The sequence below is a fragment of the Dama dama genome, chromosome 1, assembly GCF_033118175.1.
Source record: "Dama dama isolate Ldn47 chromosome 1, ASM3311817v1, whole genome shotgun sequence".
Lineage (NCBI taxonomy): Eukaryota > Metazoa > Chordata > Mammalia > Artiodactyla > Cervidae > Dama > Dama dama.
Window position 1 is genome coordinate 45,881,088 of NC_083681.1, and position 22,587 is coordinate 45,903,674.

At 39.3% G+C, this 22,587-nt stretch overlaps 1 protein-coding gene across 1 annotated transcript in view; it reads right to left on the reverse strand.

Annotated features, from left to right (window-relative positions):
• The window catches only part of ZNF215 (zinc finger protein 215), a 92,923-nt gene continuing 70,336 nt past the window's right edge, over positions 1-22,587 (reverse strand). The window contains exons 3-7 of the mRNA XM_061148239.1: positions 12,492-13,046; positions 5,684-5,772; positions 4,149-4,284; positions 3,510-3,605; positions 1-874 (exon numbers count right to left, since the gene is read on the reverse strand). Coding sequence (XP_061004222.1) covers positions 3-874; positions 3,510-3,605; positions 4,149-4,284; positions 5,684-5,772; positions 12,492-12,888 — 1,590 coding nt within the window. The 5' untranslated portion in view covers positions 12,889-13,046 and the 3' untranslated portion in view covers positions 1-2. The remainder of the gene's footprint in view (positions 875-3,509; positions 3,606-4,148; positions 4,285-5,683; positions 5,773-12,491; positions 13,047-22,587) is intronic.

Sequence of the window (22,587 nt, forward strand, 5' to 3'; positions counted from 1 at the left end):
TCTCAAGTATGAATTTTTTGGTGTTTAAGCAGGTTTGAACTTCTGTTAAAGGTTTTCTTACATTCCTTACATTTGAATGGTTTCTCTCCTGTATGAATCACTTGATGTCGAATAAGTGAGGAGCTACGGGTGAAGGATTTTCCACACTTAACACATTCATAGAGATTATCTGCAGAACGGAGTCCTGGATTTTTATTACTGCCTTCATGCTCACTGAGGGCTTTTCCACATTGATTGCCTTCCCAGGCTTTTGTTGCAGCGTGAATTTTTTGATGCTTAGTAAGGTTTGTACGTCGGTTGAAGCATCTTCCACATTCACTGCATTTATAGGGTTTCTCTCCTGTGTGAATGATCTGATGTCGAATGAGGGATGAACTGCGGCTGAAGGCCTTTCCACACTGATAACATTTATAGAAATTCACTATGGTATGACTTTTGGGGTGCTGAATATCTGTACTCAGGCTCAAGGCACTTCCACACTTATTATATTCTGAATGCTGCTTACCTACTGAGTCTAAATTAAATTCAAAGTTAGTTTTAAGCTGATCACACTTTGGGGAATCCTTTCTCATAGGAATTCCCTGTTGTGTATCAAAAACTGAGTTAACTGACTTAACATCAGAGCTTACCTTATTTTCACTATATTCAAAGTCTCCCTCCTCAGCGTAGACTATATTAGGAATGAAAACTTCTTGTGGCAAATTTATGTCCCAGGGTTCCTGATTCCTATATAACCAGTCATCACTGTTCCAGACATCTAAAGGAAAATGTCCACCTTTGGTCAGTCTTGTCATAATCACTGCATGGGATGATTCTTCTCCAGAAATCCTCTGTTTTGGGACTAATTCCTGATTTTCTGAAATTCTCTCCCTGTCTAAAAATAAATAAAAAATTCCATGAACTGGAAGAAAAATTACTTAATTAGGAAAGGAACGCTAAGCCACATAAGTGTATATACATATCTTATGGTTCTTTAAATACAGAATTGAAATGTGAGGTGGGGTTAGAAAACAAGGATTATAGAAGAAATAAATGAGATAAAAATATTAAAAAGAGGATGAGGAGATCATAAAATATGAGGAGAGCTATTTAGGAATACTAAGGAGAATACACAGAACTTGGCAGAATATCAGTACATATACTGAGATGGCATATGGCATATCACATTTCAAGCCATCACTGGTTCATAACTAGTCTGTGAAAGTTATACCTAATCTTGCTTTCTCCAGTAACTTGTCTTTTAACCCAAGCTGTTTCAAATAATAAGCCCTTCTAGAATACCAATTTAATCATTTATTTAGGAACATGTCTAAATTTATAGGCCCCGTACCTTAACCATCTGAAAGCAAACCTGCAATCATAGTGCCCCTATTATCCTTACAGCAGCAATTATTCCCTGTATTTAACAGAGTCAGGAAGAACTAAAATATATGATAGCAGGGAAACTATTCTTATTCTGGGTGCAAAATCACTCCTGATTCTAAAAGTGCTCCAACATTTTTCTATGTGTTTCTTAGGACTCAAACTTTCATGTTGGGTTTTTATCTTTTCACCTCTCTTTAGTTTCTCTATTTCTTTTGATAAAGTTTCACTTCCCTTCTCAAAATTCCTTTTTCACTTAGTTTCTGTGTATATATATACCCAGTACACTGTGCATTCTAGCATTAAAAAAAATTAAATTTAAATGACCTTTCTCTTTTTCCACATAATTTCAGATATGTCTAACACTGTTTAGCTTCCATGATTTATCAGTAGCTAAGTAAGATCTTCAGCTTTGCAGTTTCACAGTTTCTAGGACATCTCCACTTGACTATCCCTACTCTCTTCCAAAACTCAACAAATGAGAGACTATCTCCCTCCATGTGGAAACAGCTTCCCTTGACATCCTTATTTTTGTTCAATGAATCACTGGTCTTTTAACATTTACACTGGAGTTTATAAAGAAAACTTGAATAACCACGGCTCTTCATCTCTCACATCTAATCTGTCCTTAGTTAATACTGTTTTACTTGATGAAATGACTTTTATCTCAAAGCAGCTCCCCACTGATACATCCAGCTATGTCAAGTATATATCAATTCAGCCTCCTTTACTCTAATTTCTAGGCAAAATCATCATTTGTCTATACAATGCCCATGCTAGAAAGCAGACTATTAAATCAGAATCTCCTAGGGTGGAGCCTAGGCATATACTGGAAATATTGACTGCAGTTTTCCTGTCTACCTCACCAGTGTATGTTGGATGTGTGGGAGCAGATAACTTGTTCCTTGAAGTCACAGGTTTTCAGAATGAGAGGAATCTCTTCCAAACCTGGACTTAATTCACAGAATGAGTTTCTGGACTTCAAACTTGATGTCATAATGAGATGACATCAGAGGAGACAGTAAATGTAATTAACGAGGAAAATGAAGTCTATTTGTGGTCAGAGGACAAACTACAACAGATCAAAATTATGGCACGTTCTCTGATATGCTCTTCATAGAGAAGTGCAGTGTTTTTTAGTGTTTTTTTTTCCTTCCCCGGGAATTTGGGTTGATCCTATCCCTGTTTAGCCAACAGAAATGCAGTAGAAGTAATACTAGGCTACTTCTGGGCCTAGCCTTTAGAAGACTGACAGCTTCCAACTCCTCTCAGGATGTTTCCTCTCAGAGTATATGCTGTGCTGTGAGGAGTCCTTGCCTCAGGAGGCCAGGTACAGGTATTCTGGTCCACAGCACCAGCAAAATTCCCATGACAGCCTGCATCAACCTCCAGCTATGTGATGAGTCATCTTGGCCATTCCATCCCACTCAAGTGGGAACACTGCATCCTCAGCCAACATCATATGGAATGTAAGAATTCCTAAGTCAACTTACAAAATTGTGAGAATTACTAAGATAACTGTTTTAAGTCACTAAGTTTTAGGATGATCTGTTAGAAGTAATAGATGATCAAAACCATAATTGTTCTAGCAATATTTATTGAACAGCAAAATTCCTGGTTGTATTTCCCTAATAAGTCTATGTTCTTACATTTGTACAACTCATTTTTCATGTAACTTCTTTACTCCTATTTAAAAAAATCACTTTCATGTATTTTGTTATTTTCAAGTCACTTAGTTCTAAGATGTAGAAAACCTACTAATATTTTTACTTTATATCTGGCCATCTTACTAAATCCTTAACAGATACAGTGATTTTGATACTGAGGAAATATTTTGATATATATGCATGCCTAACTGCATCACTTTTCAGTATAGCAGAAACTAACACAACATGGTAAATCAACTACACATCAATTAAAAAAAAATAAGAAGTCTGTGTTTCTAACCCACACCACTGTTTCGCCTGTTCACCTAAGAAAAAAACAGTCTGGAATGAAAAGCAATGACTTTTTTCTTCAAAGTTTAGCTGGTTTGTTGTCACCTCCTGACTATCAACTCAAACCCAACTCAAACTGGGTCATACATTATCTGTGTATTTAATGAACAGAAGCTTCTTACAAATGCCTCAGATCTGCCTGATTCTTACCAACAACAGCTGTTCTTGGGATTTCTTGCTCCATTATCCAACTTTCTTTCTTACTCTCCAACTTGGAGGTCTCAACTGGTTTGGAAAGTAGATGCTCTTTTCACGGGGAAAAGGAAACAAAGACATTTCAGACATTTTTATAGAGAAGAGAATTCTACCCCAAAGTAGTGGTCTCTGAGCTGCTACAAGATAAGGCCAGTGAACCTGTATATTTCTAGCTCTACATCAGAAAGGACTTTCAATCACATTCAGCAAGAACATCTGCAATTGTTCCCAAAAGTTATTAGAAACTCTAAACCCAAACTCAAATGCCCTCAACCACTTCAGCAGTCCTGTAGTTTTTAACAGAAGATGAAGAGACTACTGGGCTTCCCGGGCAGTGCTAGTGGTGAAGAACCCGCTCAACAATGCAGGAGACGTGAGAGATGAGGCTTGGATCCCTGGGTCAGGAAGACCCCCTGGAGGAGGGCATGGCAACTCACTCCAGTATTCTTGCCTGGAGAATCCCCATGAACAAAAGAGCCTGGCAGGCTACATACGGTCCATAGGGTTGCAGAGGGTTGGACATGACTGAAACGACAGCACACACACACACATGAGGCGACTACTAAAGGGCAGATCAGGTAAACACACAGACACCTCCTTTATGCAGTGAATTCAGGTTCCTGTAGTTCTCCAGCATCACATGCCTGTACAGGGTCTTTACAGCAGGGTCCAGTTGCCCCCACTCTTCTTTGCTGAATTCCACAGCCACATCTTTGAATTTCACTGGTTCCTAAAACATTAAGTTCCTGTTTAATTAAAGGTCTCCAAAATATCACTATTACTACAGAAGAAATGAATTTGGAAAGAATAGGGTAGGTGGTCACAACATACAAAAATAATTGATAGAACAGTGTTGGGAGTTCTAAGTGGTAAAAAATCAAGTTACATGAGGGGGCTATCAATTTGGTACTCTGTGAGGGCTGCAAAAGGAAAATGAAGGGCCATCCTAACTCTAGATTAGCTTGTATTTTAATTGAAGAGAAAAAAACAGTTGGAATAACTGTAGAACAAAAAATTACTATAGAGTACAAATAACTTACACAAAAAGAGTTCAGAACAGGAAGAGTTTAAGGTAGAATTGCGGGAAATTTGTAATGAAGATGTAGGCTCTGCTAGCAGAAGAGGGAGCATCTCTAATTGGGAAATGCAATCTTTTAATGCCTCATCCTTCAGGTCTCAGAGCCCAATATCATTCTGTTAAATATGTTGGGTTTTTTTTTTCTGATTACCCAACAAAGTAGCATTCTTCCTAATCAGTCTACAGGGTTATGTTTATTTTCTCTGTAACAATTATTACTATCTGCAATTATCTTATTTGCTTGTATTTGTCTGTCTACTTCTACTAGAATATAATCTCCACAAAGGCAGGTGTTTTGTTTTGTTTACTGTTATATTCCCAACCCTCAGAAATGTTAGGCACTGCAAAAATACTTATTATAAAGGCCCTCATCCCATTAGTTGTTGTACTTCTCTGTTCAGCACTCTTAACCTTGTCCTTCTAGGCACCATCAATCACACTGAAATACAAATCACACAAACTGTCCTCTACCTCAGAGCCAGTCTTTGTGAATAAGTTGTCTACATGTGTTCTGCCTCATTTTTCCTCTCCTCAACCCTCAACAATCTGGCTTCTATTTCCATGCATGCATATATTTCCATGATGCTAAGAGAACAGACACTACTCAGCTGTACTTTCCTGAACTTTTGAAGAACTGAAATATGAAATATACTTGAAAATGCTCATCCTTTGCTTTCAAGGTGACATCATATTGTCCTAGTTTTCCTCTACAACTTTGGTCCCTTCATTTTAGTATCCTTTGTGGTTTCTTCTGCTCTTGCCTATTAATTGACATTGCTCAGGATTCTGCCCTTGGTTCTCTTCACTTTGAATTCTAAACATTCCCTGGGGAGGCCCTATGCCTACAGTTTCAGTTATCATCTACAATCTTGAGGGCACAGCTGCACAGAAAATATACAAGACTAAATATTTTCTAAAAAGTGTATCATCAACTAAAATGGGTCCAGTGTCCTACGGGAGAATAACAGTCATGCCTTTATGTTTGGCAAAAGTTCAAAGACCAAAAGACAAAAGACAGGATGTTTCAATAAAGACTGGAATCCTAATTTACCTGGGATTTGCCTGTTATCAAGTCAGCTTCCATTTTCTCTTTCTTGAAGCTCCCTTTCTGATGTAGGACAGAATCCTTACAGGTTATACCTAAAGATGAAGAAAACATTAGGGAGAAACATTTTTCCCTGGAGAAACTTCTAATAATTATAGCGGTTTCACCATGCTACTTCAGAAGCTTGAAAAAAATGTCAAGTTCTACCAGCAACCAGAATCTCCAGGGGTGGGGCACAGATTTTTATTTAATTATTTATTATTATTATTATTTATGTTTTGACTGCACCATGCAGCATGCAGGATCTTAAGTTCACTGAACCAGGGATCGAAACCACAGCCTCAGCAGTAGAAGCGAGGAGTCTAAACCACTGGACCACTTACGGAAGTCCCAGATCTTATAGTTTTTAAAAAGGTCTAAAAGTGATTCTAATATTCTACCAGGGGTGGAGAACTACTGGATCAGAGAGAAAAGGGAAAATAATACTCTGATGCCTCATCTGTGGTTATAGCAGATCAAAAAAAAATAATAACTTTAATCTTGTCGAAACTAAATCCTAATTAAGGCTTAGCCACCAGAGGCTGTTAATTCTACTGGGAGCTAAGAATATTTTACCTAACCAATCACTTTCTCAAAGACACTGGGGATTACTTTGCTCAAGGATCCTTTTCCTCTAAGTTGCTTTGTGTATACTACACACAGACTTAGTGACTCTTCCATGACATAAAAATCTATGCAGCAACCATTTCTGTTCTCCAGCCCTTTGGTGAGACATATACCCAAGGGCTACTTTCTAATGTTACTCCAAGATTCATTAGTTACACCACTAATCCTCAAATGCCAGACCATGGACCAGCACTGGCCTGAAAGTACTTCACCCTTATTGATTCAGGGTGAAATAAGAAAAAACAGAAACAAGGCAAGAAATATTTATGAGACCATTTTGTAAATAAAGGCAGAATTGAGGGAAAAAACCCCAAAATTTCAGCAACATGCCTTTTGAATTCTGCCATAAGATTACAGTCTGTTTAGTGGAGGTGATGGAATTCCAGCTGAGTTATTTCAAATCCTGAAAGATGACGCTGTGAAAGTGCTGCACTCAATATGCCAGCAAATATAGGAAACTCAGCAGTGGCCACAGGACTGGAAAAGGTCAGTTTTCATTCCAATCCCAAAGAAAGGCAATGCCAAAGGATGCTCAGACTACTGCACAATTGCACTCATCTCACATGCTAGTAAAATAATGTTTAAAATTCCCCAAGCTAGGCTTCAGCAATCCATGAACCGTGAACTTCCAGATGTTCAAGCTGGTTTTAGAAAAGGCAGAGGAACCAGAGATCAAATTGCCAACATCTGATGGATCATTGAAAAAGCAAGAGAGTTCCAGAAAAACATCTATTTCTGCTTTATTGAGTATGCCAAAGCCTTTGACTGTGTGGATCACAATAAACTGTGGAAAATTCTGAAGGAGATGAGAATACCAGACCACCTCACCTGCCTCTTGAGAAACCTGTATGCAGGTCAGGAAGCAACAGTTAGAACTGGACATGGAACAACAGACTGGTTCCAAATAGGAAAGGAGTACCTCAAGGCTGTATATTGTCACCCTACTTATTTAACTTATATGCAGAGTACATCATGAGAAACGCTGGGCTGGAAGAAGCACAAGCTGGAATCAAGACTGCCAGGACAAACATTAATAACCTCAGATATGCAGATGACACCACCCTCACGGCAGAAAGTGAAGAAGAACTAAAGAGCCTTTTGATGAAAGTGAAAGAGGAGAGTGAAAAAAATTGGCTTAAAGCTCAACATTCAGAAAACTAAGATCATGGCATCTGGTACCATCACTTCATGGCAAATAGATGAGGAAACAGTGGAAACAATGTCAGACTTTGTTTTTTTGGGCTCCAAAATCACTGCAGATGGTGATTGCAGCCATGAAATTAAAAGATGCTTACTCCTTGGAAGGAAAGTTATGACCAACCTAGACAGCATATTAAAAAGCAGAGACATTACTTTTCCGTCTAGTCAAGGCTATGGTTTTTCTAGTGGTCATGTATGGATGTGAGAGTTGGACTCTAAAGAAAGCTGAGCACTGAAGAATTGATGCTTTTGAACTGTGGTGTTGGAGAAGACTCTTGAGAGTCCCTTGGACTGCAAGGAGATCCAACCAGTCCATCCTAAAGGAGATCAGTCCTGGCTGTTCATTGGAAGGACTAATGTTGAAGCTGAAACTCTTAATACTTTGGCCACTTGATGCGAAGAGCTGACTCATTTAAAAGACCCTGATGCTGGGAAAGATTGAGGGCAGGAGGAGAAGGGGACAACAGAGGATGAGATGGTTGGATGGCATCATCAACTCGATGGACATGGGTTTGGGTGGACTCTGGGAGTTGGTGATGGACAGGGAGGCCTGGGTGCTTCAGTTCATGGGGTCGCAAAGAGTTGGATACGACTGAGCAACTGAACTGAACTTTATTCAGGCCTATAACACTTTGTGAAACCTCCGTCCCATAATTCCTCTGACAGTGACTACCACATGTTTTTTTAGTCTTGTCATTCTTGGAAATATGCAAGATATATCTTGAAAAGATGAAAAAGCCTTAAATCAACCATCCTCCATTTTATCACTCTCACTGAGTATTGTTTCCTTTCCTTAACTCTTCTTCCCTCCTGACCTCCTTTCTGACCTTTACAATTGTATTCTCTGAAACTCTCATGCCATTCAAAGAAAAATTCATAAATTGATACATTCTCAAGCTCTTTCTATATTTTCTCCCTTTTAATTTAAAATGGATCTTGCCCACCAAAGTCACTTCCTCTCATTCTCCACTACTATGGTCTTGGTAGTTGCTTAGATATATTCATACTTTCTCCATACCCACTTCCTCAAAAAGATTTTTTACTTGCTTGAGATTTTTTAAATTACTGATTCAATCTCTTCAGCTGTTTTAGATGGGTTCAGAGTCAGTTTGGGTTGTTTTGGAAACTTTTCTATTTCATCTAAATTTTCACAGTGTCCTCTTTGATTTATGCAAGTTTAATAATAATCTCACTACCTTTATTCCCGATCTCAGTGATTTTAGTCTTTTTTTTTTCTTGATCATTGTAGCTAACTTTTATCAATATTGCTAATCTTCAACTTTTTAAAAATTTTATTAAGCCTATATTCTTTGTTTTCTGTGTCCACTAAGTGTGTTTCGTCAGCTTAGTGGCTAGCTAGTGATTCCACAGAGATCTCCTTAAATGCTTGAAATCAAGGAGAGGAAGCCTGATGGACAGGGAAGCCTGGCGTGCTGCAGTCCATGGGGAGGCAGAGTCGGACACGACTGAGTGACTGAAATGAACTGAACTGGACTGCGGGAGGGGGAAAAACCTCAAAACCACTCCCTAGCCTTTGTAGATGGGCTGTCTGCATAGGGAATGCCTTCAACATTTAGCCAGATAGTTATCACCTCTGCTTGAGCAGAGCCTGAAGACTGGACAGAGGTGAGAATCAGGGAATCCTCAGGTCTTTCAGAACACATACCCAGCCTCCTAGATCTCTAAGAATTTGTAGGAGCTTTCAAATCCCTTACTCCCTAAAGCACCTTTCCTCCCAATCTCTTTGTTTAGTTTAAATATTTGTCCCAACTATTTATTTGCTGTCCCAGGTGGCAGGAGCTAATACAGTTTTCATTAAATGTTTTCAACAAATGCTAGTCAGTAGCCTGTCAGCCCTGAGAGGTCTGTGTATGCCTAGTCACTCAGTCCTGTCCAACTCCTTGCAACCCCATGGACTGTAGCCTGCCAGGCTCCTCTGTCCATGGGATTCTCCAGGCAAGAATCCTGGAGTGGATTGCCATTTCCTCCTCCAGGGGATCTTCCCAATCCAGGGATCGAACCCAGGTCTCCTGCATTGCAGGCAGATTCTTTACCATCTGAGCCACTATAAGAAGACCCCCCTGAGAGATCTAAGTTAGGTAAAAATAAAGGCAAACCCTTTAAGTGGATTCTTCAGGGATCCACGGCATGTTAAAAGAAACCAAAAGCCTTTCCCAGTCCTGTATTACCCTGCAACCTCTCATTTCCTTCCCAACTAAACTTCTCAGGAATAGTCTATAATCATTATCATACTCTCACCTCATATTTCATTTTTTTTTTTACCCATGTGATTGGCAAAATAATAGGCCCCTTGAGATATTTATGCCCAAACCCTTGGATAAGATGGCAAAAGGGATTCTGTAACATTAAAGATCTTTGAGATGAAGAAATGATTCTGGATTATCTGGGTGGGCTCAATCAAATCACATAATTCTTTGAAAAGCAGAGAACCTTTCCCAGCTGTGGTCAGTGAGACAGAGAAAGTGAAAGAATGAGTGCGAACAGCTGCATGTGTGCCAGCACACACTGTGACAACAGAATGGAGTGTCAGAGAGATGGCAGTGCGTGAAGGACCCAGTTCACCATGGCCAGTGTGAAGATGGGGGAAAGGGAGCGTGAGACCGAAAAAGAAACTAAGAACTGCTGAAGCCTTGATTTTAGCCCAGACAGACCCATGCTGGACCACTGATCTAATCAACAATTTCAATCAATTATTTTCAGTACTCATTTTTATAAGACTTTTTTTTGGTTGCAACAGTGTTCAACAATCCCTTCTTGCAGATTTCTTCTTTCTTAGCTCAAGACACCAATCTTGCCTGGTTCTTTGACTTTCTGGATTACTCCTTTCTAGCCTGCTTACCTTATTTTGAGTTTTCTTATTTTTCTCAGTCCTTCATTTTATTTACTTTTTAGATAAAGACTAAATATAACTTTTAACACCTATCTAATCTAATCTAATCTAATTAATAATTCTTAGTCAAATATCCAGTCATTGCCTCACATGTTTGTTATAAGCTCCACACATTCACATGATGAGTTACATATTTTCATGTTTCTTTTAATCTCTAAATATCTCTTCCATGCCCCTCCCTACTTCCTTAGAATTTTGTTAAAGAAACTGGATTGTCTTGCAGTTTCTGATAAATTAGATTTTACTATTGGCATTCCCATGGTATAGTTTAACATGTTCCTCTAGCCTAGATCTATATTTTCTATAATGGTAGTTAAAGCTATGTGTGTGTGCTCAGTCATGTCTGACTCTGTGATCCCATGGAATGTAGCTCACCAGGCTCCTCTGTCTACGAGATTTTACAGGCAAGAATACTGGAGTAGCTTGCCATTTCTTCCTCCAGGGAGTTATATCTATACCACCTCTTAAATACTGGGTCTTCCTAAGAATCTGTATTTCTTCTACTTCCGTTCATACCTATAAGTTTACCTATTTTTCCTTCTTGATTTTAGTGCAAAAAGACCCACTAATTTAAAGACATGTAGGACTACAATCCATATTGTTTTAAGTAATAAAATTAATGGTAACATGTTATAGCAGAAACAAAAACTACTAAACTTCTACAAAAATGGCTTCAACATTAAAGCCATATTGTTAATTACATATTAGATGATTCATTGCGGCTGTCGCACAAAGACCTCAAAATTCAATGTGTCACATAATTAATATATCAATCTCTCCTCCAACAAAATCTGTTATTTAACACCCCATTCATGCAAGCCAGAACATTTATCCCATTCACAGAACCAGATAAATCTTTCTGGTTCAAACTCCTGTTTTCCCAACACTTCCTCATTCTCTAACACCTGATCTACTACAATAGTTCCTAACTGGTTTTCCTATTTTCAGAGCTCTCAGTGCTATCCTTTATTGTAAATGTTGAGAAACTTTTCCTATAAAGATCCAGATTATAAATATTTTATTTAGGCTTTGCAGGCCATACAGTCTCTGCTATAACCAATCAACTCCAGTCATAGTAGGAAAGCAGCTATAGACAAAATGTGGACAAATGGGATGTACCTGTGTTCCAATAAAAATTTATTTCCAAAAATATCTGACCTGTGGTCATGGTCTGCTGACCCCTGCTCTACAATGAAACCAACAGAGTAGTTTTGAAAGGCAAATCAAATTGTTTTACTCCCCTTCTCAATCTCTGAGCTCTCAGTTCAGCCTCCCTAGTATAGTAAAGTTCTCCTTGATACCATTCAGCTTCAGAAAAAGTTACTATGCTAAGTGAAATAAGTCAGACAGAGGAAGACAAATACTCTATATCACTTACATGTGAAATCTAAAAAATACAACAAACTACTGAATATAACAAAACAGAAACAGACTCACAAACTAGTGGTTACCAGTGGGAAGAGGGAATAGGGGAGGGGCAATAAAGGGGTAGAGAATTAATAGGTAAAAACTACTATATATAAAATAAGCTAAAATGATATATTATACAATAGAAGGAATATAGCCAATATTTTATAATGACTATAAATGGAGTATAATCTTATAAAATTGTGAATCACTATATTGGAAGGACTGATACTGAAGTTGAAGCTCCAATACTTTGGCCACCTGATGCAAAAAGTGGACTCACTGGAAAAGACTCTGATGCTGGGAAAGATTGAGGGTAGGAAGAGAAGGGAGTGAGAGAGAATGAGATGGTTGGATGGTATCATCAACTCAATGGACATAGTTTGAGCAAACTCAGGGAGACAGTAACGGTCAGGGGAGCCTGGCATGCTGCAGTCCACAGGGTTGCAAAGAGTCAGACACAACTTAGGGACTACACAATAACATATCATAAACCTCCAACTTATATAATATTGTACATCAACTATATACAAATAAAAAAAAATTTTAAGATAATTTTTCCTCATATGGGAAACTCATAGTCGACCTCATAGGGTCAACTATTCTACCTCCAATTTTCTATATTCTCACCTTCATCTTCAAGCATATCAATCACATCCTGTATGAGGCTCACCACTTCTTTGCTATTCTTCGGATGTTGTAAATTCACCCAAGTCCTGACTTCTTCAGGGAGAATTGTCAGGAACTGCTCCAGCACCAATAACTCTAGAATCTGCTTCTTTGTATGAATTTCTGGTCTCAGCCACTGAAGACTGAGCTCCCAGAGTTGGCTCAGGGCTTCACGAGGCCCAGACACTTCCAAATACTGGAAATGCCTGAATTTCTGACGAGAGGCCTCACAGTCATCTGTCTCCACGACTGGGATGGTTTCCTGTTGCCAAGACGTATTTGCTGTCAGGACCTCACTTTGTTCATGAGCCAGGTTATGAGGTTTTGAGATAGTCATCAGCTTGCTCAAAGGATGCATCTTCCTCAACAGAACTCCCCCTGCAATTCAAATTTGTCTTACCAGAAGATTCCAATAATTCTCAGGCTGGGGCTAAGCACTTGTGTACAATGTATATATGCAGTGAGAAAAGTTCCAGGAGCTTCAGACACACAGCCAATATTCAGGTAACTGAGAAACTGAAAAAAAAAGACACAAATGAGATCTAGGTCAAAAAGTATATCCCGAGACTATAATAATTAAAAGCTTTCATTTGTTAGGATTTGCTATGAACCAGTCTGCAATGTGCAACAGGGCGATCTTAGGCTCAACTCAACATTCAAGGCTTACAAGTCTACCACAAGTCATATTTGGCACAAGCTACTAAGAAGGCTACTAGACAGAAAACAAAGCTTGCTAGCAGAGGACTGAGGAACTAGAATTCTTCTTCATTGGGAGTTCTCACAGAGTATAGCTCAAGTGCAAGCAATGTGGCCCATCTAGGTTGGGCAGAAAGCATCTTGATTGGAAGGTTCCTTCCACAGGACCAATGTCAACAACTCTACAAGCGAAGCTGTCAGAGCTCCCCAAAAGAGCATGCCTGATTATAAGAGTCACTGCAGTCAGAGAAGTTCAGATCCAGCTTTCCATCTGGTTTACAGTTCTCCCAGTCCAGATGCAATTTACCATTCAGGAGTCAAGTTTATTGTAAGCCGCTAGGCCAGTGGTTCTCAGGTGCAATTCTGCCAACACAGAAAATCTGGCAATGCCTGCAGACAGTTCTGGTTGTCACAAGTGGGGCTGTTACAGGCATCTAGTGGCTACAGCAGGGAAGCTGCTAAACACCCTGCAGTGCACGTTAATCCCCTTATAAAAAATAACTATCCAGCCCCAAATGTCAATAATTCTGAAGCTAAGAAACCCTGATATAGTCAATATATAGTGGCTAAGAGTACACACTCTGGAGTCATAGACATGAGGTTAAATCCAGACTGTACTAGTTACTACATGTATGAACTTGAGCAAATTATTTAGCCAAAGTCTGAGTTTTCTCAACTGTAAATGCATGTAACAAAATCTGTCTGATTGAATCATAGGGATTAAAAGAACACTCACCTCACTTCTCGGCAGATAGTAAGCTCTCAATAGATTATCATATATCATCATACACAACACAGATGTGTCTGCCTATAAGTATACCTTACAATCTGGCCAAAAGTTTATGCATAAAAGTATTTCCTGACCTCATTTACTGGCAATGCCCACCTGAATAGATCAATCAACAGTCAAGTAAGGATTAATAAACAAAGTAGGGGAAGGATATATGAAGGCCTTTGAAATGAGAGAGCGATAGAAGGAAAAACACACAACGCTAGAGAGGAGAAGAAAACATCTCAGAACACGACATTCCAGGAAAAAAAAGGAATTTGGAAATAAGCAGAATCCATAAGACTAAAGGCAAAAGAGAACATGCTCCAGTTGATAGTTATTTTCCATGAAGGTAGAAATGAACAATTCTGATACTGATATACACTTGTGCTGGACTGAATAATAAGTAAATGGCGTGCAGTTTCTGAGAGCCAGGTTTCTCAATGTTTGAGTGGGAGTTTACACATAACCAAGGGAAGGAGGCCAAACGATCCACGTGGTAACGAATTAGAGCTGGAGATATCAGTATGAACTTATGTTTTGTTTAATACAGGTAAAGAAGGTTACATACAGAAATATTTACAGATATATGAATATATAGGGGTTAGTACACACACATATATTTCCTTGCTCTGCCATCAGAGTAGGCATAGAAGGAACACCTAGCTCCCAGATCTTGGTTTCTAAAACCATTCTTCAATAAAAGGAATCAGGGTTCCATGGACAAATGGATGATTTGAGGACTGGGGTAGGAAATATATAAGATGAGCATGGCACATCTTAAAATGCCAGAAAGTAGAGAAATGCTCAGAAACAAAACAAAACACATTTACTGGGGCGTGTCAAAGGCACACAGAAGCTAAGTGAAAGAGCTCCCAATGGTCAAAGCTGGAGCAGCATGAACAACTGAATGAAGTAATACTGGATTATAACCCAAACTATAAAATAAATACCTTTAAGCCACACTGATAAACATGACTAAATCAATCAATAAATGTGGAAGAATACACAAATCTCCCATGAGAAGAATTCCAAATATTTATATACTCAGCCCTTCAGGAGGTAGAGCATAACTCTCCATTGAGTGTGGGCTCTTTGTAGTGATTTCCTTCCAAATGAGTACACTATGGAGAGGAAGAAAAGTACATTTATAGTGGAGAAAAGGCTTCCCTGGTGGCTCAGACGGTAAAGAATCTGCCTGCAACACAGGCGACCTGTGTCCGATCCCTGGGTCAGAAAAATCCCCTGGAGAAGGGAATCACTACCCACTCCACTCTTCATTCTTGCCTGGAGAATTACATGGACAGAGGAGCCTGGTGGGCTATAGTCTCCGGGGTTGCAAACAATCAGACATGACTGAGCAACTAACACACACCCACATACACACACACACATATACAGGAGAAACCTCACAAATGCTACTTCAACCAGGTGATGATGGAAGGGTAATATCAATAGTGGTAAGTCACATTGATAGTATGTTCCCTTGAGACAATGTGGTGGAAATAGCACTTTTCTCTCTGTGATGTTCCTTCTCTAAACCCATAACTCCAATCTAATCATGAGAAAAATAATCACAAATTCTAAAAACGGGCTTCCTTTAAAATACCTGACCTATACTCCTCAAAATTGTAAAGGTCATTAAAGGCAAGTTTGAGAAACTGTTATAGCCAAGGAGCTTAAGGATATAAAACAAATAAACAGAATATGGCATCCTGGCTGGGACCACGGATCGGAAAAAAGATATTAGGTAAAAACTAAAGAAAAATGAATAGAGTACGGGCTTCAGTTAGTGTATTAATATTATTTCATTAATTGAAATATAATTAATAGTATTTCATTATCTCATTAATTGAAATAGGTGTACCATACTAATTTGTCACTAATAGAGAAAATGGTTTGGGTATATGGAAACTGTACTTTTCTGTAAATGTAAAATTGTTCTAAAACACAATCTTTATTAAAAAAAATAAGAAGACACTTGCCTGATGTCTACAGATTCAAAACGATGTATTGTAACCAAAGACAATTAAAAATCCTGTTGGTAAAACAGGAATGAGGTAAAAGTAAGTATCAAAGTAGATTAGCAGACTTAAAATCTTGGTTGGAAGCAGTAGAAAGCAGAAGTAACACTTCATTGAACCAATGATATGACAGAAAAGCCTAAAAATATCTCCCAAAATATGGAGGAGAAGGGAGAAAAAAATTTTCTGGTAAAAAATAAAATCATAGGGAAAAAAATTACAAATCAAAGTGATCCAGGCACATGGCAAAAGGAAAAACAATCAAATGGCACATGAGAACTTCTATGAAAAAAATCAACCATTTTCTACCTTACCTTAATTTCTATGTCCAGATTTACTCCACAGAAGTGTTTTTTTTTTTTTTTGAAAACTGATGAAAGCTTTTATGTTTTTTTCTTTGAGTTATGGGGGATTTCTTTCACTTGACTTTGAAGAATTTATTTTTATGAAGAAACAAAAAATGTTTCTACTAGTCACTTTAAATTTATAAAATTTAAATTCATAAATTTATAAACTTTAAATTTATTCCTTACTGATGGTTCTCTTTCGATAGCATTGTGCTTGTACAGTTAAAATATAATTTCAAATTTCTCTGATGATTTTCCTGTTTCCTAAATTCCTTTTGATTCTGTGATCAAGGTTTTTAATCATCGTGGCTTTTAGACATCGAGTGTTCCCCAGTTTTCTGCTCATATTTAAGAATCAAGTGTTAGGTTGATTATTCTAGATTGTCATATGAATTTCTACTTCTTCTGTATCAGTAGACTGGTTTCCTAATGGGTATTTGCCCTGAATGGGAGACTTACCAAGAGTTATGTGAATATCTTGTCACCTTGCTTATTTAACTTAAATGCAGAGTATATCATGAGAAACTCTGGGCTGGATGAAGCACAAGCTGGAATCAAGACTGCCACAAGAAATATCAATAACCTCAGATATGCAGATGACATCACCCTTATGGCAGAAAGTGAAGAAGAACTAAAGAGCCTCTTGATGAAAGTGAAAGAGGAGAGTGAAAAAGTTGGCTTAAAACTCAACATTCAGAAAACTAAGATCATGGCATCTGGTCCCATCACTTCATGGCAAATACATGGGGAAACAATGGAAACAATGACAGACTTTATTTTTGGGGGGCTCCAAAATCACTGCAGATGGTGACTGCAGCCTTGAAATTAAAAGACGCTTGCTCCCTGGAAGAAAAGTTATGACCAACCTAGACAGCATATTAAAAAGCAGAGACATTACTTTGCCAACAAAGGTCTGTCTAGTCAAAGCTATGGTTTTTCTAAGAGTCGTGTATGGATGAAAGATTTGGACCATAAAGAAAGCTGAGTGCTGAAGAATTGATGCTTTTGAACTGTGGTGTTGGAGAAGACTCTTGAGAGTCCCTCGGACAGCAAGGAGATCCAACCAGTCAATCCTCAAGGAAATCAGTCCTGAATATTCATTGGAAGGACTGATGTTGAAGCTGAATACTTTGGCCAATACTTTGGCCACCTGATGCAAAAATCTGACTCATTTGAAAAGACCCTGATGCTGGGAAAGATTGAAGGCAGGAAGAGAAGGGGATGACAGAGGATGAGATGGTTGGATAGCATCACTGACTCAATGGACATGAGTTTGAGTAAACTCTGGGAGTTGGTGATGGACAACAAGGCCTCGCGTGCGGCAGTCCATGGGGTTGCAAAGAGTCAGACACTACTGAGCAACTGAACTAAACTGAACTGACGTGAATATCAGTAAGACATACACATTGGCAAGCTTAGATTTAGGGTGAGAGGAGGAGCTGGCTGTCAAGCTATGGGCTCCCTACACAGCAGAGTGAAAAGATTTTACTATAAAAAATGTCAACACCAAAGCTAAAAGTCTTCATTTTCCTCAGATGGTTTATTCAATTTATTTAGGAAAGAACCTTTTGTGGGAGGAAGGTGCTGGAGCTAAACTGCTTCTCTATGCATGTGGAAAGAGGGCTAGGAGTTTGGGGAGATAACTGGAATAGATGTTTCACATGTAACCCTTTACTCAATCCCTATTTTCTATTTGACTTGGCCTGCCTGCTCCATTGAAACAGCTTAAGAGTCACAGAGGCAGATGGGTTTCCACCTTCACTGTGGTCACCTCCTAGCATATTCTAAGTGGTGGCCTTTGCTAAACTGTTTCTTTAAACCATATTTTCACTGTCTTGTAGAAATATTTGAAACCATTTATATACTCATTAAGATCCCCATTAAATGGGGACACAAGGCAAAGTGGATCAACTGAGGAAAGATTCTGAGATCCAACACAAACCTTCTCCAAACTTTAAGAATGTATGGGTTTATTAAAAAAAAAAAAAAAAGAAGTTTCAAGTGCTAAAGAGGTATCACTCACTGAGTTTCAGCAGAAGAATGAACTATGGGCCCAGATACTTTAAGAATTAATAATATAGAAGGAGAAAAAAGAAACAGTTCACAGACCACATGTTAAAAACAAAAACCAAGGGAGCATTAAAAAAAAAAAAAAGTAGATTTAACAAACAAGAATATCCATTGTAATGATAAATGCACTGAGTAAAAATTTAACTCAATTACGTAAAAACTCAAGAGACATCCAAAAGAACTCCAAAGCTTAAAGGGATGATTAAAAAAAATAACAAGCAAATGTAAATAATAAAATAAGCAGGGATAAACTGAATTAAGATATATATTGAATTGAAAGCACAAATGAATGACATTAGACAAGGAGGAAACTTTTAAATGATTGAAGGCACAACTGATGACATTATGACTACTACTCTCTGTATTAGATCACATAAGTGAAATATATTTAGAGCAAAACTTTCAGAAAACAAGAGATGTGATCAATAATAGCACAAAATAAACAGGAGACTAAGACGACTTTTTTCAGTCCTTACCAAATAAAGTAAACTAAAATTAACAGCACAGTGGACATGAATATGCTTACTTTGATATACAAAACCAGATAGAATGTAATTTCTATTCAAGCACTCATGAGAATGCTTAAAAAAGCTGCTACTTATTAAGGTACCAAAACTCTTCAATAAACAAAGGGTAAACAAAAGTTGTACAAACTACATTTATTATCAGAATGAAAACTGTCTCTTAACACCATGTAGAAATAGAAAAAATAATCTCAACTATTTTGAAATTTAACTTTTGCTTCTAAAACACAACTCAAATTAAAAACACTTCAAACACTGCATTTCAAAATCTATATAGCACAGCTCAAGTTCTACTGTTAGGAAATAGTGAAGCTTTACATATATAATTAAACAAGAATGAGATGAACTACACATTCAATTCAAAGAGAAAAAGCATCAAAATACACTAGGGATTTATAGATTAAAAATTAATAAATTACTCAGTATAAATTATTATAGAGCTACGAGGCCAGGTTAGAGATGTTCAGGATGACATGCTGGCTCTTAAAAGATTTCAAAGGAGGAACAGTCTGGATGATAAACGGACCAAGGTACCGACGTGACTGCGAATAGCTTAAGTGGTCTGTTTAAGGGAGGAGCAATGGAATAGTCAAGAACTGTTGAAGTTTAAACTCTAAAGTACTAAACAGACACCTTTAAGGACGATGGTGTAGCTCAGGATGAGGAGTTAAGGCGCTAAGCCAGTACCTCTGAAGGACGGGCTCAGTAAGGCGCTGCTGCTGCTGCTGCTAAGTCGCTTCAGTCGTGTCCGACTCTGTGTGACCCCATAGACCGCAGCCCAGCAGACTCCGCCGTCCCTGGGATTCTCCAGGCAAGAGTACTGGAGCGGGGTGCCATTTCCTTCTCCAATGCATGAAAGTGAAAAGTGAAAGTGAAGTCGCCCCGTCGTGTCCGACTCTTCGCGACCCCATGGACTGCAGCCTACCAGGCTCCTCCGTCCATGGGATTTTCCAGGCAAGAGTACTGGAGTGGGGTGCCATTGCCTTCTCCCAGTAAGGCGCAGGTGACAGGAATTTGCAGAGTTAGATTAAATAGCCAGCTGACACCAGTTCAAATGATTTTACAGCATCAAGGAACTGGAACAGACGCTAATTACGGGGAATAGGAGGTATCTGTAAGAAGGGTTGTTTTTAATCAAATACGTCATAGGCGAGCAATACCCCGAGGTAAGGAGAAACTTTCACCTTCAGGTAAGGAGACTCTTTCACCTCCGAGATTAGCTTGTAAAAAGGAGCATAAAGCAGTGTGTCAATAAGCATCTGAATAAAGAGAATGCTTACAAAAGCCACTACTTTATTAAGGTACCAAAAACTTTTTCAATAAACAAAAAGTAAACAAAAGTTGTAGAAACCACGTTTATTACCAGAATGAAGACTAGATCTTAACACCAAGTAGAAATAGAAAAAACAGTCTCAACTACTTTGAAATTTAACTTTTGCTTCTAAAACACAACTCAAATTAAAAACACTTCAAACCCTGCACAGAATCTACAGAGCACAGCTCCAGTTCTACTGTTAGGCAACGGCGAAGCCTTACATATGTAAACAAACAGGAATGAGACGAATTACACAGTCAACTCAAAGTGAGAAAAATCAACAAAAAATACGGATTTATAGACTAGAAATTAATAAATTACTCATTATATTTACTACTAAATATAAAATTACTAAGTTACTCTTAGCGCGTGGCCAGGAATGACTGAGAAAGCAAGGCAAGTTGCAATGAACTTTTCTCCATTTTCTTTTCCAGTTAATCGATCCAATCACACTTGATCTGGAATCCACGAGTCACTCCAAAATCAAGCTGGGCAAGATATATTTACCAGGGTAAGCGCCTGGAGACCGCCCGCATCGCAGAATTGAAGGGGAGACAGGGGATCTGGAACCCAGCCTTGCGGTTTCCCACCCATGCCCTGCTTACTTCTCCTCTCCCATGCGCTGACTTCCTTCCACAGCCCAGGCCTCCACACCCATCAGGTCGCGCCCTCCTCCAGCGCCTCCAGCAGAAACTGCAGAGCGCAGAGCTGGAATCCCGGCAACTGCAAACAAGCCGAGCAGGCCCGTGCGCTCCGCGTGGATGCCCTCTAGTTGGATTCCCAATTCCACTCACCCGCCTCCTCACTGCCCGCGGGGCCGCGTGATGCCTGCAAGTACCGCTCCCAGCCAGGGCTGAGTTCAGTCACACCCAGGAGCCAGTTCAGAGGAGCCGCACAAGTCGCCAGCCCGGTCGGGGAAGGGGGCTTGCGTCGGTAATCACTCCAGAACTGAAAAACCGTGGGTCACACTTGACCCTTACTCGCCGGCGCCGGTTCCGTACCTCTTAAATTCCAGGAGCAGGCCGACACACCTGCGCAGGCTCACCAGGCTTGGCTGGAGCCCCCAGCAGCACCCGCGGCCCAAGTTTGTACAGTTGACCAGGGGGTGGGGCCTCTCCCAGACCCGCCCTTTTCCCAGGCCCCTCCCACTTTGTAGACTTGAGTCCAACTCTCGTGCCTAGAACCGAGGGCCACCCATAGGGTAGGTGGGAAAACGGCTTGTCAAACTTCTGTGGCTTCCTCCATCTACATCTAAAACTGGCCGAAATCTTTCTTACAAGTTTTCACTGCCCCACCTACCCATCTCCCCTTTCTCCTGGAATCAAAAAGCAGACAGGAATGTGTAGATACTCAAGATATGAGAAGGGGTAAGATTTAGTTTCATGGGCTATTTGTCATGGATATTTGTTAGTTTTAAGGTTCTGATCATTTGAATAACCTTTCTATAGTTATAGTTTGGGCTTCCGTGGTAGCTCAGACGGTAAAGTGTCTGCCTACAATGCGGGAGATTGCCTACAATGGGTTCGATCCCTGGGTCAGGTAGATATCCTAGAGAAGAAAATGGCAACCCACTCCAGTATTCTTGCCTGGAAAATCTCATGGACTGAGGATCCTGGTAGGCTACAGTCCATGGGGTCGCAAAGAGTCAGACACGACTGAGCGAATTTCACTTTCACTTTCACTTCTATAATTACAGTCTTCTGTTGAGTGTTGTGGAGAGTTAGAGCCTATCTCTGTCCATAGAAATTGAATACAACTGATATTAACTGCCTTTGTCTGCATTGAAGTTAGGACTTAACCAATTATATACACCCAGTCTAGACTTTGCCCTGCCTCTTGAGAAACCTATATGCAAGCCAGGAAGCAACAGTTAGAACTAGACATGGAACAACAGACTGGTTTCAAATAGGAAAGGAGTACCTCAAGGCTGTATATTGTTACTTTGCTCATTTCACTTATATGCAGAGTACATCATGCGAAACGCTGGGCTGGAAGAAGCACAAGCTATAACCAAGATTGCCAGGAGAAATATCAATAACCTCAGATATGCAGATGACACCACCTTTATGGCAGAAAGTGAAGAGGAACTAAAGAGCCTCTTGATGAAAGTGAAAGAGGAGAGTGAAAAAGTTGGCTTAAAGCTCAACATTCAGAAAACTAAGATCATGGCATCTGGTCCCATCAATTCATGGGAAATAGATGGGGAAACAGTGTCAGACTTTATTTTTTGGGGCTCCAAAATCACTGCAGATGGTGATTGCAGCCATGAGATTAAAAGACACTTACTCCTTGGAAGGAAAGTTATGACCAAC